Source organism: Centroberyx gerrardi, chromosome 3 (assembly GCF_048128805.1).
Source record: "Centroberyx gerrardi isolate f3 chromosome 3, fCenGer3.hap1.cur.20231027, whole genome shotgun sequence".
Taxonomy (NCBI): domain Eukaryota; kingdom Metazoa; phylum Chordata; class Actinopteri; order Beryciformes; family Berycidae; genus Centroberyx; species Centroberyx gerrardi.
Genome location: NC_135999.1, coordinates 9246536 through 9269968, shown reverse-complemented (window position 1 = coordinate 9269968; position 23433 = coordinate 9246536). Strand labels below are relative to the sequence as shown.

At 43.4% G+C, this 23433-nt stretch overlaps 3 protein-coding genes across 3 annotated transcripts in view; 1 reads left to right on the top strand and 2 right to left on the bottom strand.

Moving 5' to 3' along the window:
- Positions 1–5145, top strand: part of slit2 (slit homolog 2 (Drosophila)) — a 75401-nt gene extending 70256 nt beyond the window's left edge. The window contains exons 34-36 of the mRNA XM_071923268.2: positions 978–1338; positions 1932–2146; positions 3211–5145. Coding sequence (XP_071779369.2) covers positions 978–1338; positions 1932–2146; positions 3211–3467 — 833 coding nt within the window. The 3' untranslated portion in view covers positions 3468–5145. The remainder of the gene's footprint in view (positions 1–977; positions 1339–1931; positions 2147–3210) is intronic.
- A 12006-nt stretch (positions 5146–17151) lies between these two features.
- LOC139930118 (D(1) dopamine receptor-like) lies at positions 17152–18558 on the bottom strand. Its single transcript, XM_071923210.2, has one exon. It carries the CDS (start codon positions 18556–18558, stop codon positions 17152–17154), a length of 1407 nt encoding a protein of 468 aa, XP_071779311.1.
- Positions 18559–19884: 1326 nt separating this feature from the next.
- Positions 19885–22900, bottom strand: LOC139930112 (glutamine synthetase-like). Its single transcript, XM_071923203.2, has 6 exons — positions 22735–22900; positions 22396–22545; positions 21532–21678; positions 21221–21342; positions 20736–20935; positions 19885–20295 (listed from the first exon to the last, which is right to left on the bottom strand). The coding sequence occupies exons 1-6, from the start codon at positions 22898–22900 to the stop codon at positions 19995–19997; spliced, it is 1086 nt and encodes a 361-aa protein (XP_071779304.2). The 3' UTR covers positions 19885–19994.
- Positions 22901–23433: the final 533 nt, after the last annotated feature.

Here is a 23433-nt window from a genome sequence, read left to right as displayed (position 1 = left end):
GGTGTGTGTGTGTGTATATGTATGTCAATGTGTGTGTGTGTCTTGTTTCCACCTTATAACGTACCGCCACCATGGTACAAGGTATGTGGGTCATTATGTCATCATGGTGGTGTCTGTATGTTTGTCTGTATGTACACACTCTCCTATGTACAGAGTAACTCAAGCACAATACATGATATAAACTTCATACTTCCCCCTATAGAAATTTGCATATTAATGAGAAAAACTGATTTTCTTGAAAAACTACTAAACTCCTTAATGCTTTAAGATACGTAGTTCCTATTAATGCCACCCTTGTGCTATGTTAGAACAAGTATGTTGACATAGAAATATTTGCCAGTCAGTGCAAAAATTAGCTTAATTAATGACCTCATTAGCATAACTGGTCATCTTTAATATATCATGGTGATTATGGTGGGACATTAGGCAGCTTAAGTGCCTCTTGCCGTTAATTGCTCTCCTTCTCACACCAGTCCCTTTGTGTTGTTGTGCTCTTATGTAAGGGCCATTCATTCATTCCATCTAGAACAATAACTATAAAGATAATTATAAACGATAACGATACATTGTTGCTGAAGCATTCACACTACAGTAATATCTATGAAAGTTCATCAGCAGAAGAAGCATCACTGCAGTGAGATACCGAATTCTCCGCCCACTTCTTTCCTAGAACTTAAATTTGATTGGTTGGAAATGTGTTATCGTTGCTATTGTTGCATACACAAAATCGCTCTCGGATCAAACCAAAAACATAGTTACTATTAGAAAAATATAGTTATCGTTTTGGATGTTTTTATAGTTAATGTTGTAGTGGGAACACAGACATCTTATTTACTCTGAACAATTTAAATCTTTTTATAGTTATAGTTATCTTTATAGTTATCATTCTCGATAGTACACTTATACAGATATACATTTGAGAATTCCTCTCTACATTACTGATGCTGTGATGTCTCCACCCCCCCGTCCTCCTCCAGGTATGCCGGAGCGTGCGTCGGTCTCGGGGGGGCTGTCGGCCCTGCAGCACAGCGCGGGGGCTCACAACGGCACCAGCTTCCACGGCTGCCTCCGCAACCTCTACATCAACGGGAAGCTGCAGGACCTGGGGGCCGGGCTGGGGCCGGGGGCCGGAGGAGCGGGCTCCGGGGCCGGGCAGAGCTCCGCGGGGCAGTGGCTGGGCCAAGGGGTGGAGCCGGGCTGCCAGCCCTGCCAGAGAGGCGCCTGTGTCCAGGGCGACTGCCACCCGACGGGGCACAGCGGCTTCACCTGCACCTGCCACCCCGGGTGGACCGGGACGCTGTGTGACCAGCAAGTCAACAACCCCTGTGACGGGAACAAGTGAGTGTGTGATTCAAGGGGCTTTAGTGCCGCTAGATGAAGGTGTATGTGTTGGTGATGGGATGCGTATCAAAACACAATAGGTAGTAGGGATGGGACGATATATCGAAATTCAATACATCGCAATACAAAAATGTGACAATACGTATCGTGGGGCAGAAAAATGAATCGCGATATTAGCTACATTTTATTCTGCTGTAGTAATCACAAATGAGACGGCTTGACCATCACAGTTTCACAAGCTCTCCATCCAAATATATTATATTATTTGGACTTTGTAATGACATTTTTAAATTGTTGTTTACATTCTAGCAAGCCAATGCTATTGCTAGAAAGATTTGTGGCTCAGAAATATACACAATTATGCACAGTCATACTTTTATTTATTACGTCATATCGTGGTTGTATCGAATTGTGAACCCCATATCACACATCGAATCGTTTCGTGACATAAGCATATCGTTGTGCTAGGATTCTGGATTCAGGATTCTCTCATTTTGAGGGTTTTGAATCCATAAAGTGACCAAGTTGAATGATTCATGCAGTCAGTCTAAGTCTTTTCCTCTGCCGTCTCTCCCTCCTCCGCCCTGCAGGTGTATCCACGGCACCTGCCTGCCAATCAACTCCTACTCCTACTCCTGCCGCTGCCAGCCTGGCTTCGCCGGTGTCCTCTGTGACGAGCAGGACCAGGAGGCAGCGAACCCCTGCAGCCTGGCCCGCTGTAAACACGGCAAATGTAGACTGTCTGGCCTGGGCAAGGCATACTGCGAGTGTAACAGTGGATATACAGGAGAGGCTTGTGACAGAGGTGAGAAACACATGGGTGCATGATAGTGGGGTGGAGGCCCGCTGAGCAATTTTACGGCTAAAATGAGGCTAAATGAGGCTACATGGGGTTTGAAAGTGAAAGTTTAGCAGATGTCTATGTCTTAGACTACTTCTTCTGGGGTATATGACAAAAATATAGCATTATCTTGTACATATGGACTTCTCTGGTGCATATTTTGATATTTATAGCTGTTGATGCATTGTTTAAATATGTGATAATGTATTTATTGCTTGGTCTAAAACTGGGCTATATAGCCAAAAACGATCCAGCTATATGAGAGCCAAAGCAGAGATGTAACGTTAAAATTATTGAAATTATGTCTAGAGCTCAGTGGGGGGTGGGGGGTGCGCATGTATGTGGTGTATGTGCATGTGTGTGTGTGTGTGTGTGTGTGTGTGCGTGTGTGTGTGTAAATGATTACCTCAAGTGTAAACTGACCTTTCAAAGACGTTCTCTAAAATAACAATATATACCATTGTTCAACAAGTCTCATATTGAGCATGTTTCTCTTAACAGAACCTAAGTCTCTTCCAAGCTTCTGCTCTGCTGTTTGTTACTTGTAATCCCCTCTAATCTCTCATCAAAGATCTCAGCAGTGTGTGTGTGTGTGCGTGTGTGTCTAACAGTGTTCAGTGTCTCCGCATTAACGCTTCTAACCCTTTCAACTCAGCGTCTTCTGAGCTTCCTCTCAATCCTACGCGGGGGGTTACTCAGGTGAGGCCGTCTGGTCAGATCTTTCTCTCAGTCTTTTCTGTTGGTTTTTCTTGGCTCCTCTCCAAAAAAATCTCCACCCACCACCTCTGCTTTGCACCTTCTGCCACCTGCCATTCACCTGTCTTGTTATCCTCCTTTCAAATTATTAGTCATCCCTCACATTATCCCTTGTCTTCGGCTATCTCGTACTGTCCTCCTCCTGTCCTCCCTCCAGTTTACTAATCTGTTGCTTGAGTTACTGTGACGTAACTGTGTCACCAAAAGATCACTCGTGGATAACTTGTAACCCATCTGTCCCCCACCCCCTCACCCCCACCCCGGTCCTGCAGAGGTGGCCTGCCGAGGGGAACGGGTCCGAGATGTCTACCAGAGACAGCAAGGCTACGCGGCGTGCCAAACCCAGGAGAAGGTCTCCCGTCTAGAGTGCCGGGGCAGCTGCCAGGGGGGGGCGGGGGGACAGGGCACCTGCTGCACCCCCCTCCGCAGCAAACGCAGGAAATACACCTTCCAGTGCACCGACGGCTCCTCCTTCGTCCAGGAGGTGGAGAAGGTGGTCAAGTGCGGCTGTACAAAGTGTTCCTCGTAAAAAAAAAAAACGAAAGAAAAAGAAAAAAAAAATAAAGACAACACCCTCAGCGGAAGAGTTCCTCTTCTCCAAATATGTTTTGTGCTCCTGCCCCACCCCACCCCCCTACTTCACCCCCCCCCCCCCCCCCCCCCCGTCCAAGCTCCCAAACCTCTGATTCCTGATCCCTCCTGAAAATACCCTCCACCCGTCCCAGTCACCCCCCACCCGTTTTGTAAAAACCCTGGAAAAAAAAGTCAAAAACAAGAAAAAAAAAAAAAAAAAGTTTCTTTTCTTGTCAGTGCTGGACTGATGATCGATGCTTCCTCGGCGGGGATGTTGAATTATATTGTAAAGTACAAAAACAGACTTATTTTTTATTATGAAGTGGAGAAAAAGACAAAAAAACACGAGAGTTGACTTTTTCCTTACATCTGCTTCTTTTGGTTGGTCACGATGACTCCGACGGTGTGCCGCTCTCTCTCTCTTCCCTGGAGGACTGACCGGTCTCTGATGGACGACCGCTCCCTGTAGACTTCCTGCTTCCCGTCTGTGTGTGTGTGTTTTAGGAGTATCCTTAACCGGTAGTACCACAGACTCACCACTAGGAGGAGCTGAATTAAGGCACGGGAGAGGGCGGGCAGCGTTAACCCCCCTAGAACACGAGAAACCACAGCTGTAGTCCGCAGTGTCCCGTAACAGACCTCCTGAACCCTCCAGACTGTGTGCACCTGTGCACAAGTGTGTGCATGAACCTACACACAGCTACACTTAAACATCATCATTGTGACATTTTATACAGCTACTGAACAATACACACACACATACACACGCGCGCGCACACACACACACATATACATATATATATATAAATATACAAATGCGCTCACCTGTAGAAGAGGAGTTATACATTAGACATTAGTTGCCAGGTAAAATACACTACTTTCTGTTTATCTGCCCCCGTTCATTCATAAATGACAAGTATTTATTGTATCATAAATACCTGTACTTATTCAGTAGATCCCCCATGTATCAATCTGATTCTTTTAATATATATTAATTTATATTTGTCCTCTTATTTTTGTATTAAAAAGACATAATCTGTCAAGATAGGTGAACTAACAAAATGGTGTCCTTTATTTTGGTTGAAGAGAAGTTGTTTTTTTGACCACTGAAACTATTGTGTTTGCCAGAAACCTTAGTTACATTTTAATCTGCAAATGTGACGTGAAGACATTGTATATTTTTGTCGCGTTTCCTGAGAGTTTGTACTGTGCCATTACCAGAAGGTCTTTATATTAGAGTATAAATGTATAGATAATTTCCCTACCTATGTATTTCACACAGAAATCTTGTGAGTAGCAATGACCCTAGAGGATGCTTAGAACTGTTTTTACCTTTTTAACAAATTTATGCTTAAAGAATACTGTGACTTTTTCTAAATGAAACTACTTTGTTAGCCCCTTGGTCTCCGATGTTAACATGTTGCTGCTAAGTTTTTGTACCGTAGACTTGGATCCTGATCTGTATGTTATATAGAACTTCCTGCTCCTACTGTACGGGGCGCCTTGTGTAACAGATAAATATGTCCCCCACCTCTACACATGTGCGTTGTGCTTTATATTCCCCCTTCCCCCATCCCCAGACTAATGTCAGTTCCCTGACTGATGTTTGTTTATTAAACACAATATTTACCTCACACTTCTCACCTTTTGCCTTTTTTGTCTCACTAAGAGATATAATTCATAAATACTCCCCACAGCATAGAATCATTAAAGATTTAGTTTAATGTGGAAGCTGTGAGCACAACAGGGACACAAAGTTGGGCGGTCACCCTCCTATGAGGAATCTGTGGAATAAATTTCTCACATACAGCTTTCATCTTGTCTGAGGGCTGTATGGAGGATACAGAGGTGACTGTGCCAGACATTTCTCCTTTATCTGCCCTCACCCCTTCCCTCCTCAAACCTTTTCATATATCATTAGTATTCTTGAGGAATTTTGGAGTGTGCACACTCCAGTTCAACCCTTTTTTAAAGGCCAATTCTCATATCAGTGTTTTTGCACTGAAGCTGCTGAGAGTTGATATTTTGTGCCAGTATTCAGCATCTTTAAATTTGACTATTTTTATGCTCAAAACATTATAAGCATTCAGTATTTCCCCCAAAATTGTATTTGTGTCAGGGTGGAAAAGCCTCTGAAACACTGTTTAGACCATAATGGGACAGTATAGCTCTCCATTTAAACCCATACTAACTGTTTTAGAATTAGCAGAGTGACCAATGGTAATGGAAACTCTGGGATACATTACTGCCTTAAATGAAGAATTCATTTTGCTTGAAAACTGGACACATCAAACCCTTGGATTCATTTTAATGCCCACCCCACTCCTCTCCCTCCTGCTTTCATCTTCGCAGCCTCCCAACCATGCTCACGCTTAAATTGGTCTTTGTGGGCAGTCGATTGGAGAGATGAGGGCACACAGGAGATCACTGGTCTTGCTTCTCGGAGATCAGACGTACTCTGGCAATCTTGCATCCATGGGTAAATGTTCTGAAAAAGCATCGTCAAGCTAAAATAATCTTTGTTTCTTTATAGGTCAATGGGCAGAGAGGATATCACAGCTGAGGCGGCTTGGAGAAACTGTGCACTGGGTGAAATACACATACAGAAGATACACTCAACTGTATCAACTGCAAAGTGTTTCATGTAATAGCATGTTCATATGCAATTCAATAATGCCATCTACTGGTCAGCAGCTTAATTACGCCCTCTCCTGTTGGATGTGGATTTTGTTGGTGTCGGTTTAGACTCAGATTACTTATTTAATGGCTGAAGGTCTCTGTGTTCCATGAAGCTTCAGGACCGGCTACTCTGCTAATGTAGACTCACCTCTGACAACCAAAACCAGGCATAGGAAGAAACCAGCACCCATAATAACAATAACACAATAATAATAGAATGCTCCTCTAATTCTGAGTTAGTATCTATCTTACCTCAGACACTGTTACAACAGATGAGATTCACGCTATAGACTCCCATGACTACATACAGCTGTAGAGAACATCTGCTAACAGCTGCTTTGGTATCATTTTGGCATTACTGTATGTAAAAATATGAAATGCAAATGTATAGTCATGAGACACTAATTATACTAAGACTTTGACCTATGATAAAAATGGATGAAATTGTATGACTATATAATCTAACAAAAGAAAAGTTAAAACTCAAGTTCTGTATATAAGGATTTTGCGATTTAAAAGTGCAAAGTAGAGTTACCAGAGGCAAAGTTATAGAATGTATTGATTTGAGGCTTAAGTCATGTAGGTGAAACGGGGTGTTGCCTTTTGACTGAGCATATTCTAACTGTTTAACTTTAAAATAGGCAATAGAATAGAAAATATAGGGTAACGCTTTATTTTACAGCCCACTAATTACGGTGTAATTATGGGGTACTAATAAAATAGCAATGCTGTAGTTACAGGGTAACTAAGGTAATTAAGGGTAATTAAGGGGTAACAATTTTGTGATTATGAGAGATTTATAAGGTAATTATGGTGTAACTGTTTTTGTAATTACAATAACGGTACAATAACGTAATTGGGGGGGACTAAACAAATGTTATCGGTGCTTAAAGGTTCATGCACTGGAAAAAGGCCATTGTAAAGTGCTACCCATGATTGAAGATTAATAACTTTTCTTTTTATTTTCCTAAAGTATCCACTCAGATATGATAGTAGGTAGTAGTAATAGGTAATAGTAATATATAGCAGTAATAGTAGTCGGTAGTAGTAAGATTAGGGTGAGCTAATTTGTGGCTTAAAACAGTGAAAGTGCAATAGGAATTAGCAATTAAATAGATGTTTTCTGCATAAAAAATACAGTATCTTAATACCAATTCCAAATATTCAGTTATGTGTAGTTTATAAACCATGTATGAAGTGGGACATCTCTGTCATCAAAGAAAGGAAAACATGGAGAGTGGAATCCATCCTGGTAAGCCTGTGTACTTATAATTTTATTATTTAACATAAAAAGATTAGTACAGAGGATTTTGCTGAACAGACAAACAAGAGACAGACAGTCAGGATAGACTAGTTGTTTGTGTTGAAGGATTTGCATTTGTGTCCAGTTCTTCTTTTGTTTGATTTACATTGTAAATTGACAGTTAGATTTGTTGTTGAAATAAAACTATGATGAAAGGCATAAGATGAAGCTATGATGAAGCATGTTGACCTTGAATGAAGCTACATCAGGTGGTCTCATGGTTATTTGATTGTTGCCATTGCATTTCTTTCAGCATCCGTGTAAATGGTCGCTCAACTCAATGCCCTTAATGACGATCGCCATGAAAACATCAACTGCATGTTGCAAGTCCTGAATAAGGCGCATTATCTTTATGCTGAAGCCTCTAGTTTCTCTGGAGTTCCTGCTGAGCTCGACTGTGACCTTTCACCTCAGTCTGCTGTTGGTCTCGGCTCCAAACCTGCTTGTGGATTTGAGAGCCTCAATATATGGGAACCAATAGCCAGCCCAGCTTCATCAGCATACAAACTTCTCTTGGATATGGACAAAGGAGACCTTCCTCCCACAGAGAAAGAGTCTCCCCTTATGATCAAGGACACAGCGTTAGGTAATGTTGGAGCATCCATCCACCCAGCTCAGCATGTTGAGGCTCAGTCCAACCTGCTCTGCCTTGTTGAGACTCCATCCCATGATGACTTCAAAATCATTGAGAGGTTGAGTCAGCTTCAGCGCTCCCCCTTTGGTTTTGACGATGACTACCACCTGGAGGCAGTTGGAAAGAGATACCTCTATGCTCCCCCAGGTTACACATCTGGATTTGTGGCTGACTGCTGCTCACCCTGTGGATCCACTCTGGGCTGCCTGGATGAGTGGGAGCCACTGGTCAAATTCCACTTTGACTTGGAGAAGGAGGGATTTGGTGAGGAGCTCCTCTACGCTTCATCACATCTCTCTAGATTTGCAGTTGACTGCTCCCCACAGCATGGGCCGACTCTGGACCAGCTTGACAAATGGGAACCTGTTGTCAGCAGCACTGATTCTCACCTGATGCAGTTCCTCTCTCTCCTCCTGGAGGAGGAGGAACTTGGTGAAAAGCACATCTATGCTCCCTCAACAGTGAGTTCTACATTTATGGCTGCCTGTGCTGCACACCATGCTCCTACTCAAGATCATCTTGATGAATGGGAGCCAATCGTCAAAGCTGATTCTAAACTGAAGTTGTTCCTCCAGGACTTGGAGAAGGAGGACGAACAATGTCCTTTTATCATCAAGAGGGAAACGGTCGACTCTTGTGCACAGATTGAGGCCGCTGCTGAAAGCTCTGTCACCGTCCTGCATCAACCTGAATGTTGTGAAGGAACAGAAGTCCCTGTCCTCTCTGCTGGACCTGACAATAACTCCACCTCAGAGGAGGCTCTGCCCGTCTCTCCTGATGAATACACCCTGATTCACCTGCTTCAGGAAGGATCAACCAACCTGCTTCAGGAGTCCCAGGCTCCAGCCATCCAGGCTGAGGTCAAAGCTGCACCAAGCTTTGTGGTTGAAACTGTAAAGGACACCAAGGATCTGTCCGGTCTGACCCTGGAAAAGACACTTTCACCCGTCCAGCTGGTCAAACCTACAGGGCCTCAGAGTTCCAGTGCCAAAGATAGCCTGTCTGCAAAACCAAAGAAGAAGTGTGGCTTCTTTTCTTGGCTATCCCGCATATTCCGGAAGAAGAACAAGAAATGTGCTGACAACATGGCTGCAACAGCAGAGAGGCCACTCCAACAGACCTGCCAGACAGAAGCAGATGAGCCAAAGCCCTGCTGGACTGCCCTCTCACCTGCAGTCCACTTCTGAACTCCTGTCATCTTCCTATCCACTTTACACAATTGAACAACTGAATCATTTTATTTGAATACATTTATTTGCACACTACTGTTACAGTGTCTCTGCACATTTCTTCAAAACACACCTTTATTCCTGCAGTTATGGGTAACCTGTAGCCTAAAGCAGTGAAAGTGTAATGGAATTAATAAATATATGTTGGCCATTAACGTTTTCTATACCTCTAATATTTATTCTAAATGTGGCTATTTTTTCACTGAGAGTCCATTTTGCTTTTATTATACCACCTGTTTTCTGTAAAAAAAAAAGAAAAGAAAAAAAACACACCAAATCACTTTTTTAAATTAATTAATTAATTTACTATTATTTTTACACCGATAACTGTGTCATAATGCTTCAGTGCATTGAATTGAATTGGCTCACACACGCCGTGGATCTGAACAGGATCTGTGCTTGTTTAAGTATGCAATAATTACAAAAATAGTTACACCATAACTACCTTATAAATCTCTCATAATTACAAAATTGTTACCCCTTAGTTCCCGGACTTCTTGTTTTGTTACCCTACAGCATTGTTATTTTATTAGTACCTCATAATTACAAACTAGTTACATCATAATTGTGTGTAAAATAAACGTGCTGTAAAATAAAGCGCTACCGAAAATAGGTTTGGCCTTCATTCTGAAAGAAACATTTATTTACATATATTGACAAATAGATTCACAAATTTGTTGGGATTCTTCCTAGAAAATTGTTTTGAAAATCAATGATAATGGTTTTGTGTGTTATGCACAGGGTCATTGCACACAAATAAACACTTGGTTACTTTTACACACACACACACACACACACACTAATGGCAACAGGCTGGAGATGATGAGATCGCCAGAGAGACCAGAAACCTCCAGACAACAGCTTTATCCAAGAACATGCCGCAATAGACACACACACACACTAACACACACACACACACACACACACACACACACACACACACACATACACACATGCACACACACATGCGTGCGCGCGCACATACACACACACACACACACACACAGAAATTCATCAAAGCCTTTCAGTTAGTTAAAGTCAGGTGTGCTTGCACATGTGACGGAGCGGTGGATAAGTAAGACAATCTAGGCCTTGAACATGCATGGCTCATTATTGATGAGCTAACAGCCAGACATCCAGCTATAGGCATTACATTACTTACATTACGATTTAAGCAACCAGAGTGAGTTACAGTGGGTGCACCAGCAGAAAAACCTTAAATTCCTAGATTGTCAACAGTATACGCAATCAAAAAAAAATTGCCATCTGCTACTGGCTGATATTTGGTGCCAGGTGATGTCACCACCTGTTGTACTCTGCAGAAGGTTTAGTTACTCTTTAAAGCACCTTACACCGAGCCTGTGTGGGCCCTGCAGTGAGCCACAGAGGTAGAAAGTACAGCTTGGTCCAGACCAAACACTCTGTTGCTGTAGTCACTCCTTCAGAAAGGGCCAAGGCCTCTGTCAAGTCTGTACATAAAGAGGTGGGAGGGGGCTAAACACACAAAAGAAAAGGTCTCAGTCTGTAGGTGAAAGCTATGTTTCTAAGGTGTGATATTTCTTTTCTGACAGATACCCATGCCAGCATTCTCCACACTGAAATACCTTCAAACTGAATCTTGACTTTGCTTCTGATAGGGTAAGATAGGGAGGCTGTTGGGTCTTTGGGTTAGAGAAGCTGAAGATTTCTGATGTCACCACCTTCCAAAAAATATCAGTAATCACATGCACAACACAGGGTATAATGTTATAAAAGGCTGGAAGGATGTAATGTAAGGTCATTACAGCACACAGGGCACTGCATCACATGGGACATAAATTAGACCAGGTGAAGACATTGGAATAGAGCGATAAAAAACTGCACAGTGCTGGTCTCTAGTGGTTTTGGTGGAGAAATACAACCATACAATATTCCATATAAATCAGTGAGTCAAGATCAAACGATTTACAGGTGTACAGACTACAAAAGCCTGTGTGGTCACCTTTGTGTTGGATTTCCCCCGTGCTGTACAACAACTGTGCAGCAAGAACGGCAGCATGTTTCAATGATACATCCAGCATAAGAATCACAATGGAGTCCATCAAATGGCAGGTAACACACTACAGGAACCTTTGTTGATAACACAGTCATAACACCTGAATAACACTCAGGAGGAAACAGAGATTGAATCCTTGATGACTCAGATTTTCATGGCTATACTCAAGCCATATATTTCAACTAAATTGCTCAGAAAGACTATAATTTTTTTAATTATGCTCAATCGATGCAATCACCACTATGTCAAAAATTGAAAAGTGGTGACGCAAAATTAACATAAATGGTGAGTCAGTATTCATGAATGTGCCATGTAGTTCTTATGAAGCTCCTTCAGCCATTATGAACGTGTAATAAATCAGAGGTCAAGTAAAGTGTTACACAGTGATGTACATGGTGCTGGGATTGGCCCCAAGTTCAGAGGTGGTAAATCCCTTCAGTGGAAAGGTCACCCTAAAACAAAACAGAATTCAAGTAGTCAATAGAAAAGTTAATAAACAGTGAACATGAACATATCTCTTCCAAAGCTAGGAACAACAGCCAATAATAATAATGTCATCAATAGCCTTAGACGTGCTGCATTGACAGAAGCCAAGTTTGTAATGACAGTAAAGAAGTGACGTGTTCTGCTTTATAACTGCAATGAAAGTAAAGGGAAACTTGCATGCTGCTGTTGTCATATAACACAATTTAATAATTCAACCAGCTTTTCAGCCTACTCATACCTTTATAAGAAATGCCTATCAACAGAACAATGTGAGTACGTAGCTGCAGCCAGGATCCCTTTTACTTTCTATATCAGATAATACATTCTGACATATCCACAATATTCCATATATTCAAACTTTGTTATATATCTTTAAAGAAAAGTTAGTTTCCAATTCATGTTTTGTCCCTAGTTGACAACACAGCTTTTCTCACTTAAGGAGAGAGTCGTCCATGTTAATGAGTATTGAATAAACTGTTGAAATAATCTGTCTAATGGCAACTTGAGGATTAGAAGGTATGTGCCCAGAGGTGATGCGGTCCGCTACATCAACAACATGATTATGAATATGAAAACCATACATTTTCTGTAGTAGAACCATTTTTTAATTGGCATGGCAGTAGCCTGAGGGGTAGTGTGGCAGGGTTACATCTGGATTATCGCCATTTCTGTTCATTACATCAGCGAGGGAAAGTCTTCCAGGGGGTGTGAAGGAGTGTCACTCTCCTCTCTGAGCTAACAACTTGCTGTCAGTGCACTCTTGGACAAGGCACTTCATCCCCAAAAGTAGTTCAGTTGTCAACAGCAGAACACCGCATTTGACAGGACAGCTCCCAAATGCGATTGTGTGTATCTGTCTGAGTGTGTCACTGGGCACGGCTGAAAAAGATAATACATGACAATCCTGTCTTGGATGAATAAAGTCTCTTTAGAATGTAAATAAACTCCATGTTTTGAAGATGAGTTTACCCGAAGTGTTATCTTGTTGATGTAACCCCCTGGTGTAAACTCAATAGTGTCTTTTTTTCAAGAGGTAGATTGCATAAGAGAGTGAATATTCAGCTGTTATGGTGGTGTGGTGCTTGTGAGAGCGAGGTTCGCAGTCGGAGCCGGGCTGAGGGCGAGTGCTGAACACTGCCAGTGGTCGGTGAGCATCACTTGCGCCCGTCCTGAACGTTGTTGTCACTGTCCCCAAGCCAAATTTTGCACTCTGCTTGACAGGTCAGTGCACTCTCCTGTGTCGGTCACTACCCCAAAATGTCACTCTCTTTTACTCTTTTGCAGTGCTGCTGAGAGGCTGCTTTAATGTTACAGGTTGCACAGTCACATTCTTTTGTTTTCGCCTTGCTATCTGGTTTAGTAGTCATGTGATTTTTGTTTCTCAGAGAGTGCCACAATGCACAAAGAATTTCTGTTAATTTAATTCAAGGCCACTAATACAGGTTAGCGAATGCAGTATCTGACTTCTGCCACTAGATTTCACTATCCTCTTGAATTTACCAGATTCATTTTCTGACTAGTGACATTCATCTTCCAAAGCTGGACCAAGATACAAGCCATGGGTCTCTCTCTCTCTCTCTCTCTCTCTCTCTCTCTCTCTCTCTCTCCCTCTCTCTCTCCCTCTCTCCTGCTCTGACTCCTGTGACCGGTCTATTTTTAGATGTTAGTAGGCCACTGTGGGAGCGGGGTGGCAGGTTTTCTGATGCCTGGCACTAATAATTCAACCGCTCCGCTCAGCAGCAGGAAATAGAACCGGCAGCCGGCCCTTCGCCTCACGCGGCCCCGGCTGCGTGTGGCAGTCTGCCCATCTCATCTGGAAATATTCAGATTCGCTTGTCTCTTTATACCTACAACATTTCATAACTAAGACTGTGGCTTCTCCCATGTGTCTAGCCACTTCTCTTCTCATTCATTTTTTTTTTTTTTTTTTACTCACTGTATATCTTTTTTTTAGTCTTATTTTAGGTTTCACTGTAACTTTCCCATGATCCTGCATTCCCTGACCCTCAAAATCTCCATATTCCTCATGTTAATCCCCATCCATTAATATGTCTTCTTCCATTCATATTCCATTATACACACTCTCTCTCTCTCTCTCTCTCTCCTCATTCTGTCTTTCTCTCCAACCCCTCCTTTCTCAATCTTGTCTGGTTTGCTCATCTAAACTGACCTAATTCATTTCTGCTGGCACCAGACAGGCTCAGTGATTAGACTTCACACACTCATACACAAAATACACATAGACACACACACACACGCACACACACAGTCTAGCTCTCAGTCTTGCTCTCGCTGCTCTTAAACACACAGAACACGTGGGATGGGATAATATGAAGGCTCGTCTTCTTATAGACGTCATGGTGATCCAGGACCAGATCTGTGTGAATGCTGTTGCTCATATATCTGTAATATTGCTGAGACTGGAAACTTCTCCCTCTGGAATCCCAGGATTAATGGAGGAAACAATGCAATGATCTGATCTGACGTCCCTAAAAGAGCCAGAGGGGATTATACGGTCTTTTGGATCATATGAGTTCACACACCAGATCAGAGGAGACAAGTATGGGAAATCAGAGCAAGCCTATTGCCCAAGACTCAGAATGCGTAAATGCACATATTGTATTTAATACAATATTTATAAGCATATTTGTGTGCTGAAATTCTTTTATGGAAAAAAAAAAAAACCTCTTATTCACTGAGTCAAATTACTATTTCTGAAATAGGTCAGTGTATGTGCTTTAAAAAATGGTGTAGTACCAGTCTCACTGAAAAGGTCTGAGGCAAATTCTGTGTCCTGTGGACTTAAAAACTAATCTGATTGTCAGGCGATGCACTGTTACTGTGTAGCGACTGAAAATGCATGACCTGTTAAGTCGTCTGCATTAAGCCGCCACCAGTGCATTGCATGTAGACAAACGTGTTGAAACACACCTATAGTGGAAACACAACAGACGCACAAAAATGTAATATACACATCCAGAATGTATTATAGTGTATATTTTTTTTAATTTTCAGCAACACTTCTTAATCCAAAACTGATACAAACACAGGACATTATGGTGGGCAAACTGTATTCATCATGTACCTTTATCACTGCTAAGGCCTCACAGCAGTAGAGTTTCCTTTCCAGTCGGCTGTGTTCTGCGCCCTCGAGATCAGGTCACGCACCTGAAGCACGCAAATCGATTAGCAGCCCCCTCTGCAGCTCTGTCTGCACTGCCTCCAGCACTTTTAACAATCACACACTCACAGTACAGGCGAGTGTGCCCCATTACAAGGTTCCCTATAGGCTAATACTACCTTGGGAGACACGGTAATGTAGTGAGCTCCTTTTGGGGTGACGTGAGGATTAAAATGAAGAGAGGATGAAACAAGGACAGTCATTAGTCAGTCAATATTTATAGCTGTAATCACTTTCCATTATTCCTCAGAGAAAAGCCCCCCCCCCAACCCCCCCTCTTCTCTGCACCCCTGCACTGCGCTCAAAGCCAGTCAGAAGAAGGCCTGAAATTACTTTTCTCACAGTAACCTACATGCAACATCTGTATATGGGCGACACATTTTTAAAGATTAATTTTACCTTTGTTTTATTAATCCTCTGGAGTGGGATATAGGCCTACAGCAGATGCGTGCTGTATGTAGGTTAAAAGCCCATTACACAATGAACGCCATAAGGCCGCAAACTCTCCACCGCACGTGCCTCCCCTCTGGAAACCATACAGTTACATAGCATGGCTCTGTGTTTTCCCAGTCCTCCATAATTCAAATAATCACAGACACATACATGTTATCATCGGTGACAAATACAGACACTACTTATGTTAATTGCCTATGCTGTTTCAGTAAAATGGGGATTTAGCAGCGGTTCGAAGTCGATGCACTGATCCAAATTTTGATGAGCTGCCTGATGAGCATGATCACCATCAAAATAATTGGACAGTTCTTTCCATGATAAAAATCACAGTGCGCTGTTACACTGTTGGCTCCGTTAAAGCCCACAGCTCCTCAAGGTTATACCACACGTTTTCATATTAAACACCGACAAGGAACTCTCATTAAACAAAAATGAGCAGATGTTAATGTTAATCTGTAGAAAAAACAGGCTGCAAATAGCCTCCACTCCTTCCTCTGCATGTCTTCTGTGTTTTCAGTCATGGATTTTTAGGCACAAAGTCGCACAGGACTTCTTCATGGGCAGGATATGGAACTGTGAGATCTGTGATTGCATGTCTTGATTTATGCTGCGGTAATCCCACTTCCAGCATCAGCCCCATTAAAACGCAGACTATATATAATCACCCTTATGTTTCAGCAGGGTGGGCTGAGTGTAAAATCCTGTTTGTTCTCACTGGTCGGGGCATCCTCCACACGAACTCCCATACAAATTATTAATGTTTTTTTTTTTTCCTCCCCAGGAGATAGAGGGGGGATAAGAGTGCACAGTGCATTCACCAAGAAGTGCAGCTGACAGCCGCTAATGTGAGTTAGTTACATAATCCCATTTCTAGACATTCTGAGAAATCCTAAATTCTGTTAACTCGCTCTCTGTGATGGGGGATGGGGAAAGCCAAGCAAGCCATTCAGCCTTGAATGGAAGCAACACTGCAAAAAATGTCCATCTTGAGAGGTTAATCCTAATTTGGAATGTTAAAATCTTACTTTTCTTAAAGCAAGTGAAACATCTGCCACTGGGGTGATTTCACTTGTTTCCAAAGCAGTTTCATCTGTTTTGAAGTGTCAATATCTTGAAATAAGGTGGATCACAGTAACATCAATAATGTCACTTCATGAAGGTATTTTATCCTCCAAGTCCATGTTAACAATGCATTCAGGCCTAATCCAGCACTGGGTCTTAAAATCTCACTTTTGAAAACAAGTGGAAAAAAACCTGACAAGGGGGTGACATGATTTCACCTGTTCTTTGGCAAATCAACTTGTTTCAAGACTTCTCCCGAGTCAAGTGTCATTTTCTCCATGCAATGGAGTGAGCTGCCTTATTCTGCTTTGTTTCAAAATATTGTCACTTGCCTTTTGACAATTCCTGAAACAAGTTGCAGTCTACTGCACTTGAAACAAGTGAAATATCTTTAGATTTTTGGCGTTTTTGTCCCATTTGATTCAAGGAAAAATAATTAAATACTCAACTAAATAAGTTGCTGGATATTTCTGCTGTGAGGTATCACGTTCCTAAACCTGGACCACTGAGTCTATGTATATTTGGCTGTTTGTCCTGCTCTCTTACCCTCTTGGGACTTCATGACAAATAGATGTCACTCATATGGGTATCTGCGCCAGTCTGTCCTTGTCATTACTTTCCTCAGTGTCTGTCACCTGGGTCGAGGCTGTCCCCCTGTGATAAAACACAGTCATCGTGGTATTGCCACTGTCCTCACTTCCCCCGGTGTTCGCGCCGCAGGAGACGACCAGCTCCACGTTCAGCGGGCTGTCCTGCTTCAGGGATCCGACCTCGTTGCTCGCCACCATGGTCTCCACCGCTGCGCTCACCGCGGCCCAGCAGCCTCGTCCCCCGCGGCAGCCCAGGAGGCGCAGGAAGGCATCTCGGAAGTCCGCGTTGAACGCGTAGATGACCGGGTTGAGAGACGAGTTGCTCCAGCCGATCCACACGAAAACATCGAAAGTTTTCTCACTGACGCAGTAAGGGCCACGCTGGGCGCCCGGCGACCCCGGCCCGGGACAGAAGGGCAGCGCGCAGTTCAGGACAAAGAACGGGAACCAGCAGCAGACAAAGACCCCCATGATGATGCCCAGAGTTTTCAGGACTTTTGTCTCTTTGCGGATGGAGACCCTGAGCGCGCGGTGGGGGTGATGGTGGGATTGGTGAGGGTGAAAATGGGCATGTGGGTGAGGATGAGGATGGAGATGAGAGTGATAAGAGGTCACACTGAGGTCTGAGCACAGGTGCGGAAAGGGCTCGGGTGCGTCCGAGCGGCAGCTCTGTGCGTGCTCCGCCGCTCGCTCCAGAGACGATATCCTCCGTATCTGCACCTGGGCTATCCGGTAGATGCGGGTGTATGTGACTACCATGATGGCCACGGGGATGTAGAAGCTGATGAGGGACGAGGAGATGGCGTACGTGCGGCTCAGGCTGGAGTCACAGCTCCCCTCGACGCCGCTGCCATTCTCCCCGCGAAGCGCGAACTTATCCCCGGCCGGGTCACCGATCTCCGCCCGGTGCCAGTTCAGCTGCACGGGGACGAAGGAGATGACCACGGACACCGTCCACGTCACACCGATCATAACGGAGGCCACCTTCTTGTTCATATTCCTCTCGTAGCGGAACGGGCTGGAGATGGCCCAATATCGGTCCACACTGATGACGCACAGGTTGAGGATGGAGGCCGTGGAGCACATGATGTCGCAGGCCAGCCAGGTCTTACAGAACCCGCCAAACGGCCAGAAACCGGCCACCTCCGCCACGGCTTTCCACGGCATCACCAGCACGGCGACCAGGAGGTCCGACAGCGCGAGGGACACGATGAAGATGTTGGTCGCTTTGGCCCGCAGGTGCCGGTAGCGACAAACGGCGGCGCACACCGTGAAGTTACCGAGCAGCGTCCAGATTATGAGCAGGGTCAGGACGCACCCCGTTAAAACTCGGTGCGCCGTTAAATACCCCCGGCTGCCAGTCCCTGCCAGCGCCAAGCCGGTTGTGTTATTCATTGCCTGGTCTCGCGCATGGCCATGTCAGACTAGAAAAATAAGAAGGCCACCCATCGGAATCCATTAACAGTATAAAAAAAAAAGAGAGAGAGAGAAAAATAGTCACTCAGACAGATTGGAGAGTGCGCGTCCTCCTCCGGTCGGACTGATCTGTGATGCTCTTATGAGCGCGCAGCAGATTTAGTGGAGACCACATGCAGCACCAGCTGGTACCCACTGCTGACAAATAACAGCCCCGAGCCACACACAGCTGAGCGAAGTTTAGCATCTGAGAAAAGCAACGGCCATGTCGAGCAAAGTCAAAATATGTGTGTGTTACTTTACCGTCTTTTTCAACAGTATAGGCGACCTACTGTTTTATATGTTTTCTGTTCTGCCGACTGCTGGCCATCTTGTCTGTCTGTGTTTGTTTGTTTGTCCAATTTCCCCACAATTCCCCATCAAGAGAGGACTCAGGTCGTCATTGTAACAATAATTTGTACGTAATTGACTTCCCTAGTTAAAAAAAAAAAAGTTAAATTAAAAAAGAATAATAAAGCTCTATTAACAAAACAGGTGTCAGAAAGTGATTTGCAGTACAGCAAAGGACGCAGTTGATGGAGATAAATCAAGAGAGAATAAACAAACATTTTCAGTCTTGTCTGTCTGTCTTTATTTCTGATTATTTCTGAAATTATTTTGGACCATTAAATGAAAGGAAAGAAGCAGAAATCAGTTTGTGTTGATGGAAATGTCACTGCATGTGTGGCAGGAAAGGAGCTGTCTGTGGTGCTGAAACAGTCGTCGGTGAAGAGCAACGCCTCTAATAACTTTGACACAAGAGATACAGGGCATCAGAACGTGTGTTTGCCAAAAAAGAGAGCTGATTTCCACTTTCTGTATAGCTCATTATTGGTATTTTTTTTTCTTTATTTTTTTTGCTTTATTCAACAGGGACAGTGCACATTAAAAACTTGCAAGCGTGCCAGAATTTTCCAAAAGAATAATTCCCCTGTGGTAAGATGCAAAAAGGCACTTACTGTAGGTTAGGCTACAGTACAACTACATCTAAAGCAGTGGTTCTCAACCTGGGGGTCGGGACCATCCACAGGGTCACAGGATAATTTTTTTTCTGATTTATGATATAGGAAAAAAACATATTTCTACTATACAAATGTATTATCAAATGTATTCTTTCTGATTTTCTCTCAGTTTTGCTTTTTTCTTATGAAATATTGAATAGTTTTCAGCCTCTTGGCCTCCTTTGAAATAACCTTTAAAGGGAAAATCATTATTTGGCTGAACTGTTCACCACTCCTTTGACAGGTGGGTCACCAGTAGGCTTCATTTTAAGGGGTTCTGGGTCAAAAAGCTTGAGAACCACTGATCTAAAACACAACTCGTCTTTTACTTCAGTGTGTGTGGGAGGCCTTTTTCTCCCCATTCAGGCTGCCATGCTAATCCTCCCCGGTGATTCCCAGCAGACAGGTATCAGCCAAGGCCCGGATCACAGCGTAGGGGTCACAGTTGGCAGCGGGACGTCTGTCCTCCAGGTACCCACGGCCCTTCCGACTGACGTGGCCAGGTATGCGGACGCTAACATTGCGTTGGGCCGTGGCTGCAGAGAAATCATAGAAACTGGAGGTACAGCGTTGACTGGTGAGGCGACTGATGTTGTCCTTGCCGCCGTGCGGGTCGTACACACGCAGGTGCTGAGAGTGACGCTTGCTCAGCCTTCGGATGGCCTCCTCAATGTGCCTGTGGTTTCCCAGGGAATAGACTGGATTTAGGCAGTTCTTTTTTAAATCAGGAGGAGCCTGTGATATGTGTATTTGGAGTGTTTTGAGGGTCTATCCTTGTGAGAATCAGTTTGAGTCCTCAAAACAAATGTCCTCAAAACCTTTAGCTGGAGGACATTTTGGCCAGTCCTCACTTATTCAAGGGGCTAGTTTAGAGTTAGGACTTGGGTTTAGGGTTAAGGTTTGAATTAAGATTAGGTTTCAATTAGGGTTAGGTAATGGTTAATGTTACATATGTAGTGAAGAGGGGTTAAGGTTAGGGGCTAGGGAATGAATGTGGTCAATGGAAGGTCCTCACAAGTAGGCCTATAGGAAGATAAACGTGTGTGTATGTGTGCACGTGTGTATGTGTGTATGTGTGTGTGTGTGTGTGTGTGTCAGCCATCAGGCTGTACTTACTGAAGTCCCCCTTCGCTCCTCATCTCCTCTGTGCTGAAGTTGGCGTGACAGCCAGACGTGTCATGGGCCGCCGCAATGGGTTTGGGAGCCAAGGAGGCAACAACTCCAAAGTCTTCACACACACGCTGCAGAATATAGCGCGCCACCCACAGATGGTCCCCTATTTCAATGCCCTCACACGGGCCGACCTGGAACTCCCACTAAACAGGTCAAGACACAGAGAGCAAACAGACGGTAGGAATCAGGATGTTCTTTTCTAGTCCAGTGTTGAACTCCCCAACCTGTCTCAACCTGTTCCAACACAAACACACATTCACTTTGGCACTTCATTAGGCTCCATTCAAGGTCTGTGAACTCAAATCCTAAACAGTATTTGTATGTTCTTTTCCATTCAGGTTTGGAAATTAACCTAATCAAATTAACCAAATGAATGAAGCATATCTCATTAGACAGTAAAATCAGGTTAGCAGACAACCTGTCAATACCTGCGAGGGCTTTCGCTCCGGATTGGTGCCGGAGATCTTCACACCAGCGTAGAGGCAGGCGTTGCAGTGACAGGTACATATGTCCCTGCCATACATCCTGTTAGTTGGCTCGCTGCAATACCCTGAAACCACCAGAAAACCAGTTTGCAGTGTAAAAAACAATTTAAAAACATCCTAAGAATTTGCACTGCTACTATGAATATTAAATAAGAAATTTTAAAGTAAATATAAAAAAGATCACATATTTCTCTCATATCATCCTCAGTATCTATTTTGCTAGCCCAAACCCACACATAGACTGATCATCAGACCTTCAGTTGCTGAGGATTCCTGAGGAGGCCAACCAAAGCGCTGCCCGTCCAAACCAAACAGTCTGTATTCCTGCTCCAGTCCAAACCAGGGATGAAACTCTCTCACCTCCTCCATGACTTTAGCACCCTGTGAACGCTGATTAGTTTCTGTGTGCAAAAGAAGAAACAGAAGGCTTAAATTCAGCACATCACACTCTGGCCCAAATAACTAGAGAAAATATTACACAGACAGTGCAAAACAATACAAAGGCCATGGATATCATAAGGAAGATCAAGAAAAGACTAAGAAAGGGGCACAGTGGATCATGAAAGACATACAACCAAGAACCATGTTATATACAATATATAGCACTCTTTTATATGAAATTCAGCTACATGGTTGCAAGTCTCATCCTGTCTTTCTTATCTCAATCTGAAGAGACTGCTGATGCTTACTGTAGCAGACACTGAAATATTTTTCAAAGGGAGCACATCTTTGTTTCTGGGCGAGCCCGATTTCTAAATTTGGACTTGATTTATTGGTTAATAGACAAACCCATAAATCACAGGCTAAAATCTAAATTCTTATGCAATTTGTTATGACATTAATCCACAAATCTTCATAAAGTGCAAACTTTGTAACAACAGTAAATCCAATTGACTCTACACTTGCTAGTTATTTTCATATGAAGATAATGCATAACTAAGATGGGGATAAACAGATACATTTTCTTGCACTCTTCCCAAAAGTAATTGCCAAATCTGGGGTTTAAGTGCATATAAAACAAACCTGTAGAACAATTCTGACTAAAACCCCTATAGCACCCTTAAACTACTCCTATGTCAAAGTGTGTTGTCAGACAGTTAAATGCTGTAATATGTTACCCATTGGCATGCGGTTGCTGTCAAGCACTTCACACAGCACCAGTTTATTAGGGTCCAGGTTGAAAGGGTCTCGAAACATTCTGACCGGGACCAAAAGGACTTCAATCACTCTCTCATCTCTCAACCAGCAAGCGTCCCACTCTGGGATATCTATCGCAGGTGCACATTGTCAAAAGAAATGGTCATATGAAACAGGCAGATATGGATAATTCATACGATACAATGGTATAAATGAACAATACCACCTTCCTAATTTAAACATTTAAAAAATGAATAGCTGCAGGAGCTACAGTATATGATTTGTTGCATCAGGATGTGTTGGTACTGGTACTGCTTTACCTTTAACACCAGTTGGTTCTGTGTCCAAAGTCTTGGTTTTGCATTGTAGGTCTCCAGTAATATCAATCCAAATGTAAGTCACCAGGCACACAGCACCTTTGGCAAGAGACAGATAGTGCTGCCTGGCTGCCTTGTTAAGACAGGGGCTTTCTGATAGAACAGACATGATGGTGATTTCCCCCTGACCCTGCTGAACCACACCTGCAGACAGTCGGTCTTTTGTAGTTTTGTTGCTTTAGAATTTTGGTATATTCGAAAGATTAAAATATTCACATCACTGTGTTCTGCAGGCTATGTGTTTAAATTCAGGATTTTCTACAGGTTTGACAGGTCAGACCCTTTACACACACAAACACACACACACACATACACATACACATACACACACACACACACACACAGTCTGTAGCTGTGGATAAAAACAGAATTTTGGCTAGGGACAGAGCCAGATGGCACCGCTGAGGTCAGGGCAACGGTGAGAAACACTGGAATAGCACTTAAGCAATATTTGATCTTCTTTATTAATGGCACCAACGTTCTGTTTGAACACCGATTTAGATGAGGGAGAAAGAGACAGACAGGGAGAGGCAAAGGGCGGGGAGTTGATAATCAGATTATCTCGTTCATTTTTGAGAGTTTGTACTATTTTTGTGCATTTGCTGATTTAGGACACACTGGAATTACATCCATTTGTTGAAA